Genomic DNA, 19,663 nt, shown 5'->3' on the forward strand with positions numbered 1-19,663 from the left:
TTTTAATGACTCTGTACAAGACAGTGTCATCTGCATACTGACGGAGATTAGATTGAATGCAAAATGGTAAATCAAAAGCAAAGCTATTGAAAAGAATAGGTGCTAGAACAGCACCCTGTGGCACGCCAGAATGAACTGCAGCCCAGTCAGATGATGAACCCATAAACTGAACCCGCTGTAATCTGTTTGAAAGATAGAACTTAAACCAGTGCAACATTGAGCCACAAATACCATATTTATGTAATTTGTTCAAAAGAACTGTGTGACTCACGCGATCAAAAGCTTTTGACCAATCAAGAAATATAGCATCAATGCGGGGCGGTTTTGAAACATCAAGTGATTAATGTGATTAATGTGATGTTTACAGATAATCCTTTCAAGAATTTTACCAACAACAGAACATAGTGAGATGGGTCTATAATTCGACATAACATGAGCGTCCCCAGTTTTGAACAAAGGGACAACATTTGCCAGTTTCCACTCATGCGGAACTACACATGTGGCAAGCGACAAGTTAAACAATTTCGCTAGCGGCTGGGCTAAACTCCCACAAGCTGGATTCGACAACATAGGAGATATATCGTCTGGCCCACAGGATTTGTGCATGTTAAGTTCTGAAAGACGAAAACCGGAATTAACATGATCACAGGATATGTCAATGATATTGTTAGAGTCACAGCTAAAATTACTTTGAAACATGAGATTGAAATTCTGAGCAATATTAACTGGATCATTGATGGCACCATTATCAGTTTGAAAACTTGTAATCGTACTCTTACGGCGTTGAGTACTAACAAAGGACCAGAACTGTTTGGGATTATTTGAACAGTTCGTAGCCATGTCATTGATAAAAGCACAATACGATTGTCTAGTACGATATTTGACCTCATTCCGAAGCTTTTTGTACTTAGCCCATAAGTTATGATTAGCTTTGTTACGGATAGCTGCTTTAAAGGCTCTATTCTTCTTTTTGGATAAAACAGTGATATCATGTGAGATCCAAGGATGTTTCTTTCTACCTTTGCATTTGGCTATAGGAACAATATCTTTTACAGCAGCAAACAACAGGTCTTTAAAACAACCCCAAATCTCATCAATATTGTCTGAAGAAAAGCAAGTGTCCCAAGGCACCATACGGAGAGTGTTACATAAGGTATTGATGTTATTAGCTTTGTTATATTGATAAAAAGAAAGATTCATAGTTTTGTAATCATAAGAGGTTAACATATCAAACTTAACACCATCATGATCACTGTTTCCAAGTCCGGGATGCTGCGTAACATTGGAAAACAAGTCTGGTCTGTTTGTAAATAACAAATCTATCACCGAACCAGGAACAGTAGATGAATTACCATCACGAGTGGTGAATGTGACTAACTGCTGTAAACTGAGAATATCAGAGATATTATTCAGACGTGCCGATGATGGTTGTGTACGGGAATCAATGTTAAAATCACCAACTATTACTATGGCAACATACTGTTGAGAAAATTGTAATATATTTTCTACGACAGATTGATAATCATCGAAAAATTTAACAGGCAACCCCAGCAACTGAGTTGTCTAGCCAGGATTCCGTGATGAAAACCAAGTCGTATTTGTAGACATCTAGTTCAGTTTGAAAAAGAAGTAACTTGTTGACAATACTTCTTGCGTTGAACAGAACTGCACTAAGGGTAGACTTGGATGAGAGTCCCAATGTAGTCTCGGATAATGCCGATGGTTGAGATGTGAGAGTGGACTGGATAGATGGTAGAAGATTTGAACTTGCAGTAGGACCGGGATTGCTTTCAATATCACCACAAACATCCAGTTCAATGTTGAATGAAGCAACACAGTTGGAGTAATAGCTGATTGGCGCATTTCCAAACTTACGCTTGTAGCTTCTAGTACTTGGTTTGAACAATGTCAGCTGTGATAAGTTGAAGAAACCACTGTACTGTGTATGGTCAGACCATGGTCTTGTTGGTTGTGTGGTACAAGTTTGCAAGACTCCACGGTAATGATGGGGGATGAATAACGATTGAATATCATGTCCCGAAGTATATGTAGATGGACCAATATCCGGTGAGTTATTATCCCGGAAATTCTTCACTTGATAAGTCCATGAGGGAAACAGAATGATGGTAAGAAGCAATAAAATCACACTGCTGTAAGCCATGATGAAAATTATTGACAGTCCAGGTCATTTTTGGGAGAAATATAAAATGGCTGACAATGTTATATAGATTGTCAAAATAGCTTATTTGGTTGAGGAAATATGAACCTTTCAAATACTGACGGCTGTAGACGAGACTAACTAATTGGAAGGGGAAATGTATTTTGAAAACGCTTAGAACGGAGACTAAACACACACATGTAGGGCGCTGTAAGGATGAGCACTGGAGCGTGACACTACACGTGTTGCACATGTACAATCTTTATGCACAACTAATGACGGATTGCGTAGTCCTCATGAATTTATTAATTTTCAACGTCCGATTTGAAGCGGATAAGGTCAAAGTGGGGTCATACCAGTGGAGCGTTTGAAGCTCTTTGCAAGACCTTTCCGATAAGGTATGAATTGTTTGCATACCGTGTGTACTTCTTGAGATATGATTTTTAGAAATAATAAACTTTGATAGTATATTCAACAACTGATGATGTCATCATGACATCACAACTTGTGCATCATCTACTGGTTATTGTCTACCTGCATGCAAAGTTTCAACTTAATGCAAGCTTCATCGACACGAAGAAGAATAAGAAACACCCCCCCCCCCCCAAAAAAAAAAATAATAATAATAATAATAATAATAATAATTAAAAAATTGTATGAAACTTATCTGGGAACCAATTATGCTATTTAATTAACTGTAATATGGTGAGAATGAGGCAAGCAAGAGATGAGGCGAGCAGCAGTGTTTTGTACACATTGAATTTAAGCGAGACCTTTATCAGGATAAAAAATCGTTATCCCGTTACAAAAGCAAGTATCCTCATACATCATACAATTGAACTGATGTACCGTGATACTCAATTCTGTGTACCTGTGTACATGGGCATTTCCAAGCCAAATTGTTATACCTCCCTAACAAACTGTGAAGTTTGATTGGTCTAGAACCAATCACGTGCAGTGCAACAAATACGCATGTACCATGGCTGAGTCATGTTCACCGGTGTACATTAGCGTTGGTCGATTTCCAGCGCTTAGTACGCAACAACCGCGGGTTCGAGGGAATAGTGAAATTTTTTTTTAAACTATGTAATAATGTTTGAGGATGACAACAGAACTTCGAGAAGAGGAGTAATAATGTTACCAAGGTATAACAAAACAATTGTTGCCTCTGTGACTGGGGTCCACGGTTTTGTACACCCTCGAGGCAAAATGGCACCCTCGGCTACGCCTCGGGTGCCATTTTCCTCCCCGGTTGTACAAAACGCAATGGACCCCGTCCTATAGTGGACATGACTCACAAAAATCAAATTGTGCCGACATGTTTCTTTACACTTTCATATTATTCTAAACTTATGCCACGATGAACTTCAACACTATTTTTTAGGATTTGCTAAAAAAGTTTGGTTAACAACAATTTTTATTTGTTCAGAATGTATTTTTTAGTTGGAAAACTTTTTAAGATATAGGCTAGATATTTTATAAATGGGCCAACTGTTTTCAGCATAACCAGTTTTCAAATAAAGTCAATTCATTTTATATCCATGAAATATGGTGTACAAGCAATATTCATCCAATTTTAACCACCGCCCTCCACTTTTCTTTTCATCGCTTACCTTCAGATACTTTGGATATACATGTAGTGTAGCACGAAATAAAAATAAGTAATTTTGTAGCATGTCCTCTGCTCGTAGCACGAGTTACCGATATTCAGAGCTGATCACATGCATACAGCAGTTTTTTTTGTCTCGTCAAATTACTATGAGGATCTAGCCTTGGATGTTGGCTTTCAAAATATAAAAACATTAAGATTCAAATCAAACATGTTAAATAACTGGAGCCTGAAGTATCGAAAAGGACACCATAAAGTCATGAAAGTGTAGCATGAGTTAGGGGAATTGCCCACATGTACATGGTAGGGGCCTATGTATAATGTACATTATAAGGTACATGGTTCATATGTATTATAAGGCACACTTTATTATTATTTCTTATTATTAGGTGTTCGTGCTGATGCACGAACACCTATTGTTATTGCTCTGGTTTTTTTTTCTTCTCCATCTTCCTTCTTCTTCACGTCAACTCTTATCTACAGCATAACTCAAGATTCAAGCCAAACTGAACCTTGAAACTCACCAGACAATTGAACCTCAATACGAAGACGGCACAGTTTTCATTACGTCATGATGACGTCATTAGGTGTCAAATTACAGGGTTTTTAAAGTTGAAAAGGGACCATTTTCGTTTTGCTGTATCTCAACGAATATGAAAGCTATGATGTTCAAAGTTTTCGCATCTGATAGACCAAGACTGGGGCAACATTTGAAAAGTTTACGCCAAAATCGTACGACCTTAGCATCCGGGTCGTTACCCTGGGTCGAAGTTCACCTTCGGGTTTTTTTCGTCAAAAAACAACTTTCGAGCTTTTCTACGGAATAACTCAAGATTGAGATTGAATGGAATGTTGAAACTCAACAGATAGTTGAACCTCAGTATCAAGACAACACATACTTAATTACGTCATTATGACGTCATCGGGAATTGAATTACGTTAGATCAAAGTTTAATATTTGTAAAAATCATAACTCAAAAACTATGAATCGGATTTTGACAATCTACACATCATCGGATAGATCATTAAAAGTTGGACAAATGCTTCACAGAACACGTAAAATATTTTTAATACTTCTAGTGCAAAACAAAATTTGAAAATTTCATAAAATCTTATCGTATTCATGTTTTTAAAACTACTGATCATTTCAACGTAATTTTTGTTTCAGATTGTAAAACAGCAAACCCGCTCAATCTTTTGCACAGAAATAACAAAATTTGGACCTTTACATCAGTCGAAAAGGGACGTCAAAGCACCTGTTGACCCACGCGTTTACCCCATTTTGATCAACAACGCACGCTATGTACGCTATGCAGTGCAAGCCCGGGAATTCCCAAAAGTGCTCTCTTTAGTCCAGCGAAAGAGGGCGCTGTAACGTTTTTAGTAACATCGAGCGCTGAGTGAATCGCGGTGAATCGCAGTAGTTGAGTAATAATGAACAGCGTCTCGCACCAAAACTACAAGTAGGAATACATATGCATTGATGTTATAAGATACATTATACACCTTCAGATAGTCCATCACATAATTATAAAATGTTTACAAGTCATACATCAGCTGAAAGGTTTTAATGAACTAGTCAGGATCTACACAAATGAAATCAGTTTAAACTTGGCTTCTTGTTCAAACCAGAGGTTGAAAATAATTGGTCAAAGAAAAATAATTTCACAACCACACATTTGATTTTTTATATATTTATACGTCATTGGGTAGGTATGTAACAACTTAAGAAACGATACACAACATTGACTATTAAACCTTGACCTCCAGTTAAACAGGAAGATGCAGTTAATTATTTGAAAAAATATTACCCCAGAACCAGAAATTAGTTGTTTATTATCTGAACGTCGTCAGATAAGGCTTTGAAAAACATTACTAACGCTATAATTTGTGACCTGACAAAATTGTCTTCCGGTTCAAACCGGATGTTTAATATTTGAAAAAAATCATAACATCTGAACCATACATTGGATTTTTTCAATCTATGCATCATCTGAAAGGTCTTAATAGACTTATCACGTGCTATACAATATGCGACCCTGTTTGACCTTGACTTCCAGTTAAAGTTGGAAACTGATATATAATGTTTGAAAAAGAAAAAAAATCCTAAACCACATGATTTGATTTTTATCATCTATACGTCAAAAGAAAGAACTCAAAAGACATCACCAATGCTACCAAGTGTGACCTCATTTGACAGTACCTTCCGGTTCAAAACGGAAGTTGAAACTTTATATTTGAAAAAATCATAACTTCTAAACCAAATATTGGATTTTTACAACCCATCCATCATTTAAAAGGTCTTAATAAACTTATCACGCGCTACATAAAAAGTAACCGCTATTTGACCTTTTATCCGATGCAAACCGGAAGTGGGTGTTTAATTTGTAAAAAAATCATAACTCCCTAACCAGTCATTGGATTGATGAGGTAAAATGTTGTCACCAATTCATTCACTCACTCGATCACCACGAACACCTTGTTTTTGTAGTAAACAAAAACTGTACATGTACCTCTAGTTATTTTTATTATTATTATTATCATATAGGCCTAAATATATGATGATAATAATAAGACTGTAGCTATTGTCAGCGACATGTAGAGTTGTTTTCAATCCATTCCAATATTATTGTTTTTGACATTATTTTATGTCCTCTTTCTTAAAAATGCCGGGTTCAATCCTTTTCAAAACTGGCGCCAGAAACATGGCCGCAAATCCAAGGAAATAGAACCCTGCAAATATGTAGAACATAGTGGAGTATCTCTCAGTTGTATCGTAGAGGGCACCTGTGGAGTAAAAAGAAAATAGCATCAATGAATACATTACATGTACAGTTTCGAACGAAATAAACTAGACTCCCTGCTCGGGGAGAGTGTGGGCCTTGTTTTATTACCATTATGGGAAGTCATGTCCCCTGCGTGGGAGAATGTGGACAACGCAATGCAATAAGTTGGGCGATATCACGATATTATCGAATATCGCGATATTAATTTGGAAACGATTTCGATATTGGATCGATTTGGTTTTAATCGAAATATCGATATATCGCGATATATCGCGATATCGATTAAATATCGCAATATCACGATGTATTTCCTAGCTGAGACATCTTGCACACCATAGGTTTGGAGTAAAACCAGAAGAATAGGTCATTAGAACACCTCTCTTATGCTATGACTGTCTCTTCTACAACTTTCACTTGGAGTTTGATTTAATTTAATTAATCGCGATTATATCGAATATCGCGATATATTGTCGGCGATATATCGTGAATAAAATAAATCGATATCGCCCAAGCTTACAATGCAATGCAATGCACATATGAAATAGTGTACAAAACCCCCTGCCCCATTCAATGCTGGAGAGTTGTTGACTAATCACTGCATGTCAGTGGTCTCCACGCACGGAGTGTGGAGATAATTATTCATCATGCAAAACCAACACCGAAACTGTACAGTACATGTGTACATGAATTCTTTTGCTGTAAACCAAACAATTTGAGCTGAAATTTCCAGCTACATGTACTGTAGGTCTAAATGCTATGTACATGTGACTCAAGAGAACGTTGGCTCAAGAATGTCATTTGTTTCTTATAGCTTTTCCTATACCTCGACTGCGGACCTTGGATTTGGCTCATACATGTAGGATTTGTCCTTCAATTCAAAACCACTAGTCTTGGTTCCAATGACCTTCGCATTGATTATTTCCCAGCCTCGCTACCATGGGCAGCGCGCTAAATCGCCTGCTAGCTTTGCGTAAGTTTATTCTTGCTACCATGGGCACATGCTCCATCTAGCTTTGCATTCATAAGTCAATCTTGGTTCAATTTACAGTGTCAACTGTAATGAATTCAAGAAGAAAAGCACGCCCTCTGTTATGCGGGTTATCACGTTGCGTTACTTTGCGTTAAGAGTATTCATGAGATAGTGACGTCTTAGATCAAGACTATGTACACAATGTAAGCCACTTTTGATAGTGGAAATTAATAGCTAACGGAGCCTAGAACCTCAATGGGAGGGGGTTGAATTCAGGCCGCAGCTGAAGCACAAAGCCAATCAGTCACAACGATTTTGTTTGTCTTCAAAATTTGATACGACGATTGTATTAGCTATTGTGTTAGCTTGTAGAACTTGGATCTAGTCAAAATATTAATTGAGAATCACCATGCATTCATAAGTGATGTTTGAAGCTTTGCATGGTGTGGAGGATAATAATAAACTATGTGACACTAAACTTGCGGCTACAACCATGTAATAATTCTTTTGGGGGGAGTGTTGGCTCTGAAAAAAGCCTGTTTGGTCTTGACGTTTTGAAATATGTATTCTCTGCTCGTCTTCTGGAAGGTGAGCATACCGTACGAAACATCAAGATCCAACCGGCTCTTTTCAGAGCCAACACTCCCCCATAAAAAAATTATAATACATGTACCCACAAGTTTATAATTATTTTTTTACACATTATGAATTCATGTTTCAAATTGAATATCCATTGATACAAGGGCACGGTACCTGATAAAATGGGCATTGTGAGTGAAAATGGAAGCCCAATGCATGAGTAGATTCCAATGGCAGACCCCATGTTATCCACTCCAACTATCTCCAGCATCATGACTCGCCAGATTGTGTACTGTATTCCGTATGTTATCCCAATCATGGATGCAGAAATGTAAATCCAGGTTGTACCAAACTGCACCAGCAAGACGGCACATCCACTAACGAACATGGACACCTGGTAGATGGCGTAAGACGAGGCCTTTTGAGTCAGGACTCCACAAATAAGACGTCCAACTATCCCGCCGATTCCACAGACACTTAAAAGAAAGGACGCATCCTGCTCTGAAATACCAGACGTAGTGGCACAGGGGACTAAGAACATGATAAAACAGTTAAAAGCGATGCGGTAAGCTACGACTTGAGTAAAGATTATCATTGAGAGGCGATAAGAATCTCGGAGAAGATAAAACCAAAGTAAATTGGCAACTGCGGAGAATAGATTCCTCTTCTGACGTTGTGACTTCAAAGTGACGTTTGTTGCATTGTTACTTTGTGATTGCCTCTGGTTCATCACTTCACTGATGCCATGATCTTCACTCTGTGTTGATTTGTGATTCTCCTCTCGACTATCCTGCAGCATTTCTTTGTCTTCCCCGCTGTGTTCAACATCTGTGTCTTTCTTGTTGCAAGTCTTGGAAGGCGACAACCGCACTGGGCGAAAAAGCGCCCCAGCTGCAAGAAGATTACCCACAATTGCTCCAGTTACGAGCATTGTTCCCCTCCATCCATAAGTATCGAGCAACAACTGCATCAATGGACCGAACACCAACATTCCAATGTCTGCTCCAGATGATGAGATTCCGCATGCCAAGGGGTAGTACGTCTTGAAGTACTTAGCGACCATAACAATTGCTGGCATTAAGGTGATTCCAGCACCAATTCCTACATAACAAAAGACGGGAAAAACAGAATACTTAATATTTATAATAATAATAACACCAGGTTCTTTACATTTCCATTGTTGCATCTTGATGCAGCTAGCTCTCTAATCCCACCCTTTCATGTTTCTTGGCGTTGTTCATTTGTTACACATACAGCGCATACATCCTGTTGTTACACATGCATCCTGTTTTTATCAAGGAAGAAATTTCATGCTAAGCAAATTTTGTGTGCTTAGCATCTCTATGAAATTGGGCCTTGATCAGAAACACAATGAACTTATGAACAATGAACTCTCATCACAAACTGTTCAACACCGGCCTATATACATGTGTACTTGGTACCCGGAAAGAAATGGGTAACTTGGTCAGAATATGTAACCTTTTATTCTGATTTTGAAGTAATTTAAAAATGTAGGTTTAAAGCCATTAAATACACTTTCGGAACAGAAAAAAAAAAAGTTCACTGATTTACAAATAACATACAGGGTTTACAGAAGGTAATTATGGTAAAAGACTTCTCTTGAAATATTATTACATGAAATGCTTTACTTTTTGAGAAAACATTAAAACAATTATCAAATCTCGACTACGAGAATTACGGATTTATAGTAAACACATGTCATGACACGGCGAAACGTGCGAAAACAAGGTAGGGTTCTCCCGTTATTTTCTCCCGACTCCGATGACCGATTGAGCCTAAATTTTTACTGGTTAGTTATTTTATATATAAGTTGTGATACAGGAAGTGTGGGCCTTTGGACAATACTGTTTACCGAAAGTGTCCAATGGCTTTAAATAGTACATGTGGCATGGGGGGGGGGGGAAATGCAGAGCATGCCAAAAGTTGTCTGGTGATGGCACAGGATAGGATTTGGCCTTGAGTCATTGGACAACTTGCCTAATTGTTTGCCGTCAGTTCAACTTCAAATTCAAAAGATAATCCCCTGCTTTTGTTCTCTTTCTGTTTTTCCTGGTTTGCTGGCATCATTGAACATTTTTGTAGGCCTTCTTTGTACGTAAGTTTTTTTATTATATTGGTTCCTCATTTGTGATTTTTATGTTTTTTGTCATCTCCCATGTAATTTTATGGATGGTTGTAATTATTCTTGTTTATATTTTTATACCTGTATGTTTATACAATATACAAATATAAAAATACTTTTTTAAATGTTTTGTTTTTTATCGTTGATGCACACTTGGAGGCAATTTTCATGTTTTTAACGTGCTGTTTGTAATATTAATGAATTGAAGTTGAAATTGAATTGAATCAAGTCTATGAACAGCAGGGAGGCTTGGAGGATATTCATTTGTCATCACATCCAGGCTTGATAATGGAAACTCATTGCTTTATGGTATAAACAAGAATCTTATCACAAAACTTCAAAATGTCCAGAACGCTGCTGCTCGCGTATTATCTAAAACACGTAAATATGATCACATCACACCTGTATTGAAACAACTTCACTGGCTCCCATAGTCTGTCAAAGAATTGAATTCAAAATTATTTTGCTCGCCTGGAAGGCTATGAATGGAAGGGCTCCTCCATATCTCAAAGAAATTCTCTCACCATATACACCTACTCGTAATCTTCGCTCTACAAACCAACTTTATTTAACAGTCCCTAAAACAAACACTTCCAACGGCGTTCGTGCTTTTTCTGTATCCGCACCCACACTCTGGAACTCTCTTCCTTTACATATTCGAGCTACAACGTCTCTGGACATTTTCAAAACTCTGCTTAAAACCCACCTATTCAAAATTTCTTATGACTGACTTTCTGTCTGTTTTTAACCTTTTATTTTTGCCAACACGTTTATGTAATTCAACATTTTTATTCAATGTACCCTTATTTCTTTCCAAGCTTCGTAATTTGTATTTTTGTTTTTGTTATTGTTACTCTCTTTGTTTGTTTTATGCGCCACGGAATAAGTTTAGTCTTAGATAGATGGCGCTTTATAAATTTTAATTATTATTATTATTATTATTATTATTTCTCGGCCCACCACGGGACAGCAGACACACTAGTACACTTAAAGGAACACGTTGCCTTGGATCGATTGAGTTGATCTTTGAAAAGTGTTAGTAACCATTTTTTATAAAATGCATTTGATGAGAAAGATATTTTGAAATGTAGAATATACACACAAGTATCACATGAAATTGCGTGGTTTTTCTTTTACCTCGTCGACTTTACACGGTCGGCCATCCAGTAAAAATGTTGACTCCCATAAATGGCCGACCGTGTTAGTTCGCAAAGTAAAAAGAAAACCACAAAATTTTGCGGCAAATTTGTGTGGATCATTGTATTCTACTTTTATAACATCTTTCTAACCATGCATTTTATGCCCAAACGGTTACAACTGCTTTTCAAAGACCAACTCGACCAATTCAAGGCAACTCGTTCCTTTAAGAGAGAGGCTTACATAAAAATTGCTAGCTATCTCCCAAAGTATTATATGGAGTAATAATCAAGGTTCAAGGTTCAAGGTTCATTTTATTTCCACAGTATCAAAAGACAAAAAAACAATATCAAACAGCAGTCAAAAGAAATCATTACAACAATGAAAAATAATCGTTTCACAACATAGGTTTGAAGAAATAGATGCATAACAATGTTGACACTGCGGAGGGATCCATTTAAGAAGCAAAGCTTGTAGGCAATGGTCCCTTATGACATGCATATATGCATTGAGATTATAAAATAATGTCAAGTGAACCGTAGAGGTCCACGGTCGAGTCGAGCCACCAATGAACAGAATATAACAGCAGGTCTCAATGCATATATAATGCATGTTTACAAAGAATAATAAGTAAACACTGAAACAAACAAAAAACAGACACAAACAGAGGACTGGACTTAGAGACAAAACACACACAACAGTCTTTCCGGTCAGCAAATACAGTATCGACCAAAACAAATGATCCCATAGCGGGGGATTTAACAATGGCAATAATCTTACCTGCCAGAGCATTTGTAAAGTACATCTGATAGATTCTTGTTGTGAAGCTGCCACCGATCATCCCAGCAGTGTTCAGTATACCTCCAAGTATAGCCGTAGAACGATAGCCCATGTGGTTTCCTAGCACAGCACCTGTCATATCTGAATGAATCAAAAATAAACCGTCAGTAAAGCACAACTCAATAATGTCCTCCTGAATTCGTGATGTTTATCATACATGTACGTACCCCAGATTGAAATCTGCACTAAGAACTGACGCGAATGATTTTACTGTTTTTATAATGTTTAATATTAATATTTTTATCCGTCCTGTAATTGGCGCATGGCTGTTGAATGTTGACTAAAATAAGGTTAAAATAAAATAAATTTGTTGCGAATTTGTATCGCCTTCGCATTCGAAGGAAGTGTGAAACAGGCTTTACCCACTCGCCAGGGTGCAGAATACATGTAATACACTGAAATATAAACTCCTGGGTAATCATTTAAAGGAATTTTGATTTGAACCCAGGCTGGTCGACCATTTGAAACCAGCCTCATGACCATGGTTGCTTCCTGGGGTGCGTTTTGGCGGTCAAAACCTGTACATGTGTAACTGTTTCGGTTGAGTTGCCCATTGGTTATATAAGCACTGGCCAATGACTGAAACAGTTATTGATTACGACCGCAAAAAGCACCCCTGAGATACCCTGTTCCATAGCGAAAACGCAGAAGGCAATGGAGTGTTGAGTATCGTGGTACTGATGAACTAGGCTTCTAAATGAGTCGTTCGAGTGAGTGACACTCTCATGTGTGCTGGTCAGTACATTCAACTAAAACTGTGCGCACTCCAACTTGCTCAATGGTAACTCTTACCTCCAATGTATGATGAGGAATACATGATACTAAAGATGGCGCTTGTCTGTGCAGTTGTACTCTGAAACTCATTCTGGAAGCTTAAGAACAGTACTCCAGCGCAGCGTGTTGAAGCAAACATGACTAGAAGATGGATAGTGAATGAGGCGAACACAACGGCAAAACCCCAATGGCCACATTCCCTCACAAGAGCGCCCATCACATGTAATCACCACAATGGGCAGTTACTGTACCAACTGACCTTGAGTGGTGAACAGCAGCTAGAAAGATTTTAGACAATAATGTAACATTGTTATCATTTGCAGTTCATAATATTATTATGTATTTGCATGAGGCTGCATGAAAAATAACTCTGCTTTCGGACTTATGATGGGTCAATCTCTCAGCCAACTCACGGGTCAAATTGATGCCAAGTTGTTATAGTTTTAGTGTGGTCATTTGAAAAATATTAGTGCTCTTTTGGTGTACCTTGAAGACACCCAGAATACAAATTTGTACTTGTTGGTGATGCTACCTTAATAATAATAATAATAATAATACACGGTTTTTATATAGCGCTTTTTCACGGGGTGTCTCAAAGCGCTTCCGACATTATTACCCCTGGTCACTGGGCCTTAAATCATTCCTTAAACCATCTCAGCTCCCTGGGGAGTATACAGCCTGTGCGACAATTATATGCGCTACATGGCTAAACCAATCACAAGAACCATCTCTGCCCTCACAGGTACACTGGACACTCCATGTATTGGTAATTCTCAAAGACCAGTCTTCTCACTTGGTGCCTCAACATACATATATGCATAAAATGTCAAACCTGTGAAAATTTGAGCTTGATTAAAACACTGAATTTTCTGTGTGGAAGAAATGAGAAGCGCAAAGAATGGACCAACTAAAAAAACAAAATAATGTTTCCAGTCACTCACATTTTGTCCCGTCAGTCACCTGGATTTCCAGCCTGTCATCATTTTTTCCCAGCCTGTCATCATTTTTTCCCACAACATTTGAGTCAAATATTAGTAAGTTTGTACAGCCACATCTATTCCAAATGTAACATTGTGACGAACAACTTCTATTTATAAGTGGATTCATTGTATTCAGATCCACTAACATGTGAACATGTGATTATTTCGGATTACAAAGGTCATGAAGACAAGTATACATGTACATGTAGGTGCATGCAATGTACATCTCTTCACATATAGGCAATAAGTGTAAGAGGGGCCCTCTAAATCGACAATACAAAATCAATACAAAATCAAAATCTGAACAACAATTCTTTCAAATAAACAAAATTATTTATGTCTGCAACTACATGTAGAATACATGTATGGTATAATTATTATTCTTAACAATAAAATAGCAGTACACATTAATATGTTATTTACAGTTTTAATGCACTGTACATGTAATGCATGTTTGGTAATTTGTCAAAGACCAATGTTTTTACCAAGCGGAGTCGTTTCCCACAATGTTTTATACTATCAACAGCTCTCCAATGCTCATTACCATTGAGTAATTACCAAACATGTATACCTTCCCTAAATCAACATTGTAGCCATCAGACTGGCCACTACTTACATGTAAAGGGCAGAGGTGAACAACTAACAACTAGCATGACTAGCCATGTTATGTACATGTTATCATGTTATGTATTAAAATACAAGGTTACATAATATGCCCGGATTCAACAAGCCATACAAAAATGACAACATTTCTCTCACGTACATGTACATGTAGTACATATGTCAGACAATGGTAGTAGATTATTCAAATACAAAGCAATACTCACAGAGAACTCTGTACATTATCCTTCCCAAGTAAACAATACTGGGAGCTCGGCCAGAGCCAGAGGTAACCTCCCTACAAAATGGAGAGAAATACATGTAACTGAGTAGAAATAAATATGCTCTCTCTAATGCTCAAAGCTAACAATGGAAAAGAAGAAGACCCGTAGGTTGGGAGCACAAAGGTCATTGTGAAACGGATGGCTTTAAAGGGTAATGTACCTTTTCCTAACACAACACACAATGTCCACAGATTTACATTAAACTTACACAGTTTGAAGATTAAGGTAGTAGAAAGCTTCCCTGAAATTTTACTTACTGAGGTGCTGTAATTTTTGAGAAATGAGTAAAAGTAATAATTTTTGTCTCAGTTATAGCATGGAAAAACGTATTAACCAGTTATGCAATGGTTTTGGTATAATATCATAACTGGTTAAGGGGATTTTACATGCTAACATAATTTTGGTCTCATGAGACCAAAATTATTTTGTGACTTGTTTTACTCATTTCTCAAAAACCACACAACCTTAGCTAGTAATACTTGAAGAGACGCTTTCCACTATCATTATCTTAAAACCCTGTAAGTTTAATGTAAATCTGTGGAAATTTTGAAAAAGTACCCAAATCCTTTAAAGGCACTGGTTATTACTTAAAATAATAGTCAGCATAAAAACTTACCTGGTAACAAGCAATGGAGAGCTGTTGATAGCATGAAACATTGTGAGAAACAACTCCCTCCGAAGTTGAAGTCCCTCTGAAGAAAGAGGTAATTTCTAAACTGTATTATGTCATACCCATGTAGTGGTTGTTCAAATAACAAACGGCGCAAGCTTTGCATTAGACTCCGTCCTCTCGTCTGACACCCCGAGCATACTTAAAAACACGCGCAATAATGTCAAAACAACCGCCAGGCCAAGCTAGTAAATAGTATTATTGCAAAACGTACAGCTGATAAAAAAATTAATTTTAATTCAAAAGTGGCGTGTTGCGTAAAATTTGCTTGAAGATAACTTTGTTATAAACATGCCCGCTCGTGAAAATAATAAAGAAAAAAAAGATACTACCATGTCCAATATGTAAACTGGCGTTTCAGCAGTTTTGGACCCGCTACATGTTTCTGTATACCACTCGCGCTTGTGTGATAACTTAGAATCAGGGCACCTCTCTGCTATCAAAAAGAAAAAGACTTGATATAATGTGAGGCAATTACCAATTCATTCGTCAGTTATTTCTTTATTCAGCAATGCAGGCATACATGTATTGTTTATATTTTTTTCAAATGTTCTTATCAAATCACCATTAACCAATATTCACTTTAATGTGAAAACAGATAACATAAATAGGAAGGTCTGACATTGGATTATTTCTATTTGAGACAACCAAATTGGGGCACAAAAAAAATATAAAAAAATAGTTAATGGCCTGACGTTCCGAGGCAAAAATGATTTAGATAAAATAATTCTAGGAAGAGCTTTGAACTTGATTTCCACACCCCAAAATCCGTTTGGTCAGAGTGTGCAACACGCCAGGAACAAATTCTGTGAATGAATTTATAAGTCCCCCATAGTCGTGACACTTTTGTCCTTTAAAAAAAAGTAAGGCACTTAACCATTGCTCTGTCCTTTGGATGGGACGTAAAGCCGTTGGTCCCATGTGTTTAGTAATGCATGTAAAAGAACCCAGTGCACTTATCAAAAAAGAGAAGGGGTTTGCCCCGGTGTTCCTGGCTATGGCTGCTGAATGTGCAGTAGCACCTTGTCAAACCGTTAAAAGGTGCTACATAACTGGGTCTCAGAATTCATCACTTCAATAACCTATCTTTCTGAAAGTTTGTATATCTCAGCGCCTTGAGTACCTTGTTGGTAGATACGTACGCTATATGAGACTTCAATATAATTATGATTATTATTATTAATAAAACTTGACATAAGCTGCTGTCATCAATATAAGTTGCTTTTAAATATTATTTATACATTATTTTATGTCCTCTTTCTTGAAACGCCGGGTTCCCTCCTTTTCAAAACTGGCGGCAGAAACATGGCCGCAAATCCAAGAAAATAGAACCCTGCAAATATGTAGAACAGAGTAGGGTAGCTCTCAGTTGTATCGTAGAGGGCACCTGTGTAAAAAGAAAAAGCACGTATCAATGAATACTATATTATGTCATGTCCAGAAATCCTTTTGTTACATGTATAAAACCTGAGTAATGCCTGTATGTTTTTCACAGAACCCGGATAAGTACACATCGGTGTGTATATATAGGCAAAAACAAATCAAATCTAATTTTCTATATTCCCGATGCAAATTTAACATCTATTTTATGTATAAACCAACAATTAGAGGTGAACTTATAACTCGGAACAGGAAGAGAAACGTTAGCTCAAGAGTGTCATTTGTTTCTTGAAGCTTTTCCTTAACCTGGACTTTGGATTTTGCTCTTAAGATGTGTCCTTTAATTGGAAGCCACTATGTAGTCTTGGTTCCAAGACCTTTACATTTATTGTTTCCCAGCCTTACTACCATGAGCACCGTGCCATATCTCTCGCTAGCTTTGTGTAAGTTTATTCTTTCTACCAGTACGCTGTATTGCCACCTCGCTCTGCGTAAGTTTATTCTTGGTTCGAATTACAGTTGTCAACTGAAAAAGGAATTTAAGAAGAAAAGCGGACATGTATTTATAGCTCACAGAGCCAATCAGTCACAATGATTTTGTTTGTCTTCAAAATTTGATATGAAATTTGTATAATATTGTGTTACATATGTACATAGTGTAGCTTGTGAAATTTGGATAGTCCAAATATTAATTGTGAAACACAGAATGCATTCATAAGTGATGTTTGACACTTTGCATGGTGGAGGTACATGTACATCCATTGTTGGGGGAGTGTTGGCTCTGAAAAGAGCTGGTTTGGTCATGACGTTTTGATCAGTATACATACATGTATATACTCTGCTCTTCTTCAGAGAGATGAGCATCTGTTCAAAACATTGAAACGTAAAGATCAAACCAGCTCTTTTCAGAGCCAAAACTCCCCCCATAAGATAATTATTACAGCACCTGCAAGTTTACTTTTATCTATAGGTTATTCTTACACGTTATTATGCATTCAAGTTTCAAATCGAATATCCATTGATACAAGGGAACGGTACCTAATAAAATGGGCATTGTGACTGTAAAAGGAAGCCCAATGAATGAGTAGATTCCAATGGCAGACCCCATGTTATCCACTCCAACTATCTCCAGCATCATGACTCGCCAGATTGTGTACTGTATTCCGTATGTTATCCCAATCATTGATGCAGAAATGTAAATCCAGGTCGTACCAAATTGCACCAGCAAGACGGCACATCCACTAACGAACATGGACACCTGGTAGATGGCGCAAGACGAGGCCTTCATAGTTAGGACTCCACAAATAAGACGTCCAACAATCCCGCCGATTCCACAGACACTTATAAGAAAGGATGCATCCTGCTCTAAAATACCAGACGTTGTGGCAAAGGGGACTAAGAACATGATAAAACAGTTATAAGCGATGAGGTACGCTACGACTTGTGCGGATATAACCAAAGAGAGGCGATAAGAATCATGGAGAAGATGAAACCGAAGTAAATTGGCAACTGCGGAGACTAGATTCCTCTTTTGGCGTTGTGACTTCAAAGTTATGTTTGTAGCATCGTTACTTTGTGATTGCCTCTGGTTCATCACTTCACTGATGCCATGATCTTCACTCTGTGTTGATTTGTGATTCTCCTCCCGACTATCTTGCAGCATTTCTTTGTCTTCCCCATTGTGTTCAACATCTGTGTCTTTATTGACGCAAGTCTTGGAAGGCGACCGCACTGGGCGAAAAAGCGCCCCAGCTGCAAGAATATTACCCGCAATTGCTCCAGTTACGAGCATTGTTCCCCTCCATCCATAAGTATCAAGCAACAACTGCATCAATGGAGCAAATATGAACATGCCAACGTCAAGTCCAGATGATGAGATTCCACATGCTAAGGGGTAATACGTCTTGAAGTACTTAGCGACCATAACAATCCCCGGTATTAAGGTGATTCCAGCACCGATTCCTATGGTATGAAAGACAGGAAAACAGAAATACTGTAATACTTAAACAGCGGCTACAGAATGCTCAGAGATATATAGTTGTTACATTTTTGCAATAGATGAAGAAAAAACAGTAACGAGTCGTGACCTCACGTTAAAATGGTAAAAATGGTCTCTCCCCGAAACACTCCAAGCCAAAATTCTGAAAAAACGTTAGGTCAAACAAACCCGCGCAACGGAGGAATCATGATATCATTGGCAACTATTTGATGTGGAAAATAGCGCCCTCAGGTTGCCAAAGCTCGAGAACTGCATTGAAACCCAATTAGGGGAAAATCGCCACTGACATCAAGGGGTCATTATAATATATAAGCCATTTTTGACTCTCGGCTAGCCCAAATAGCCCAACGAGGCCGATGTTCAATACCAAGTTAGTTTTAGGCTAACAATTGTTTTGAGTAATTACCAATATTGTCCAGTGCTTAAATTGCTAGCTATTTTATGAAGTAATAAATTACAATGCCTTAATCTTACCTGCCAGAGCACTCGTAAAGTACATCTGATAGATTCTTGTTGTGAAGCTGCAACTGATTATCCCAGCAGTGTTCAGTATACCTCCAAGTATAGCCGTAGAACGATAGCTCATGTGGTTCCCAAGCACACCACCTATCATATCTGAATAAATCAAAATAAACCATCAGTCATAAATACCTCAAGAAAGTTTCGCTATTCCTATTGGTGGAGAGTGCGTCACGTGGGGGTGTTTGAACGGTTGATATTGACCAGCTGGAGCTCTGTTTTTAACCGGTTGTTT

The 19,663-nt window shown here is 37.8% G+C and overlaps 2 protein-coding genes across 4 annotated transcripts in view; one reads left to right on the plus strand and one right to left on the minus strand.

The window, feature by feature from the left end:
• The window catches only part of LOC117289253 (protein VAC14 homolog), a 45,721-nt gene that overhangs the window by 6,108 nt on the left and 19,950 nt on the right, over window positions 1–19,663 (plus strand). The window lies entirely within an intron of this gene.
• LOC117289254 (monocarboxylate transporter 12-like) lies at window positions 6,295–15,030 on the minus strand. 2 transcript variants are annotated; one of them, XM_033770296.1, is made up of 5 exons: window positions 14,804–15,030; window positions 13,015–13,274; window positions 12,163–12,303; window positions 8,277–9,203; window positions 6,295–6,554 (listed from the first exon to the last, which is right to left on the minus strand). In XM_033770296.1, exons 2-5 carry the CDS (start codon window positions 13,211–13,213, stop codon window positions 6,409–6,411), a joined length of 1,413 nt encoding a protein of 470 aa, XP_033626187.1. In that variant the 5' UTR covers window positions 13,214–13,274; window positions 14,804–15,030; the 3' UTR covers window positions 6,295–6,408. The 2 variants fall into 2 exon arrangements, with proteins under 2 accessions (XP_033626187.1, XP_033626186.1); XM_033770295.1 differs by lacking the exon at window positions 14,804–15,030 and adding an exon at window positions 13,938–14,229.

This window comes from Asterias rubens, chromosome 4, assembly GCF_902459465.1.
Source record: "Asterias rubens chromosome 4, eAstRub1.3, whole genome shotgun sequence".
Classification (NCBI taxonomy): domain Eukaryota; kingdom Metazoa; phylum Echinodermata; class Asteroidea; order Forcipulatida; family Asteriidae; genus Asterias; species Asterias rubens.

Bases quoted from the DNA above. Each gene is read 5' to 3' on its own strand.
- LOC117289254 (XM_033770296.1), bottom strand. From the start codon at position 13,213: ATGGGCGCTCTTGTGAGGGAATGTGGCCATTGGGGTTTTGCCGTTGTG. The intron at 9,204-12,162 runs GTAAGATTATTG...TTTGTTATGTAG, and splicing joins CTTTACAAATGCTCTGGCAG to GAATTGGTGCTGGAATCACC. The intron at 6,555-8,276 runs GTACCGTGCCCT...TTTACTCCACAG, and splicing joins CACAATGCCCATTTTATCAG to GTGCCCTCTACGATACAACT.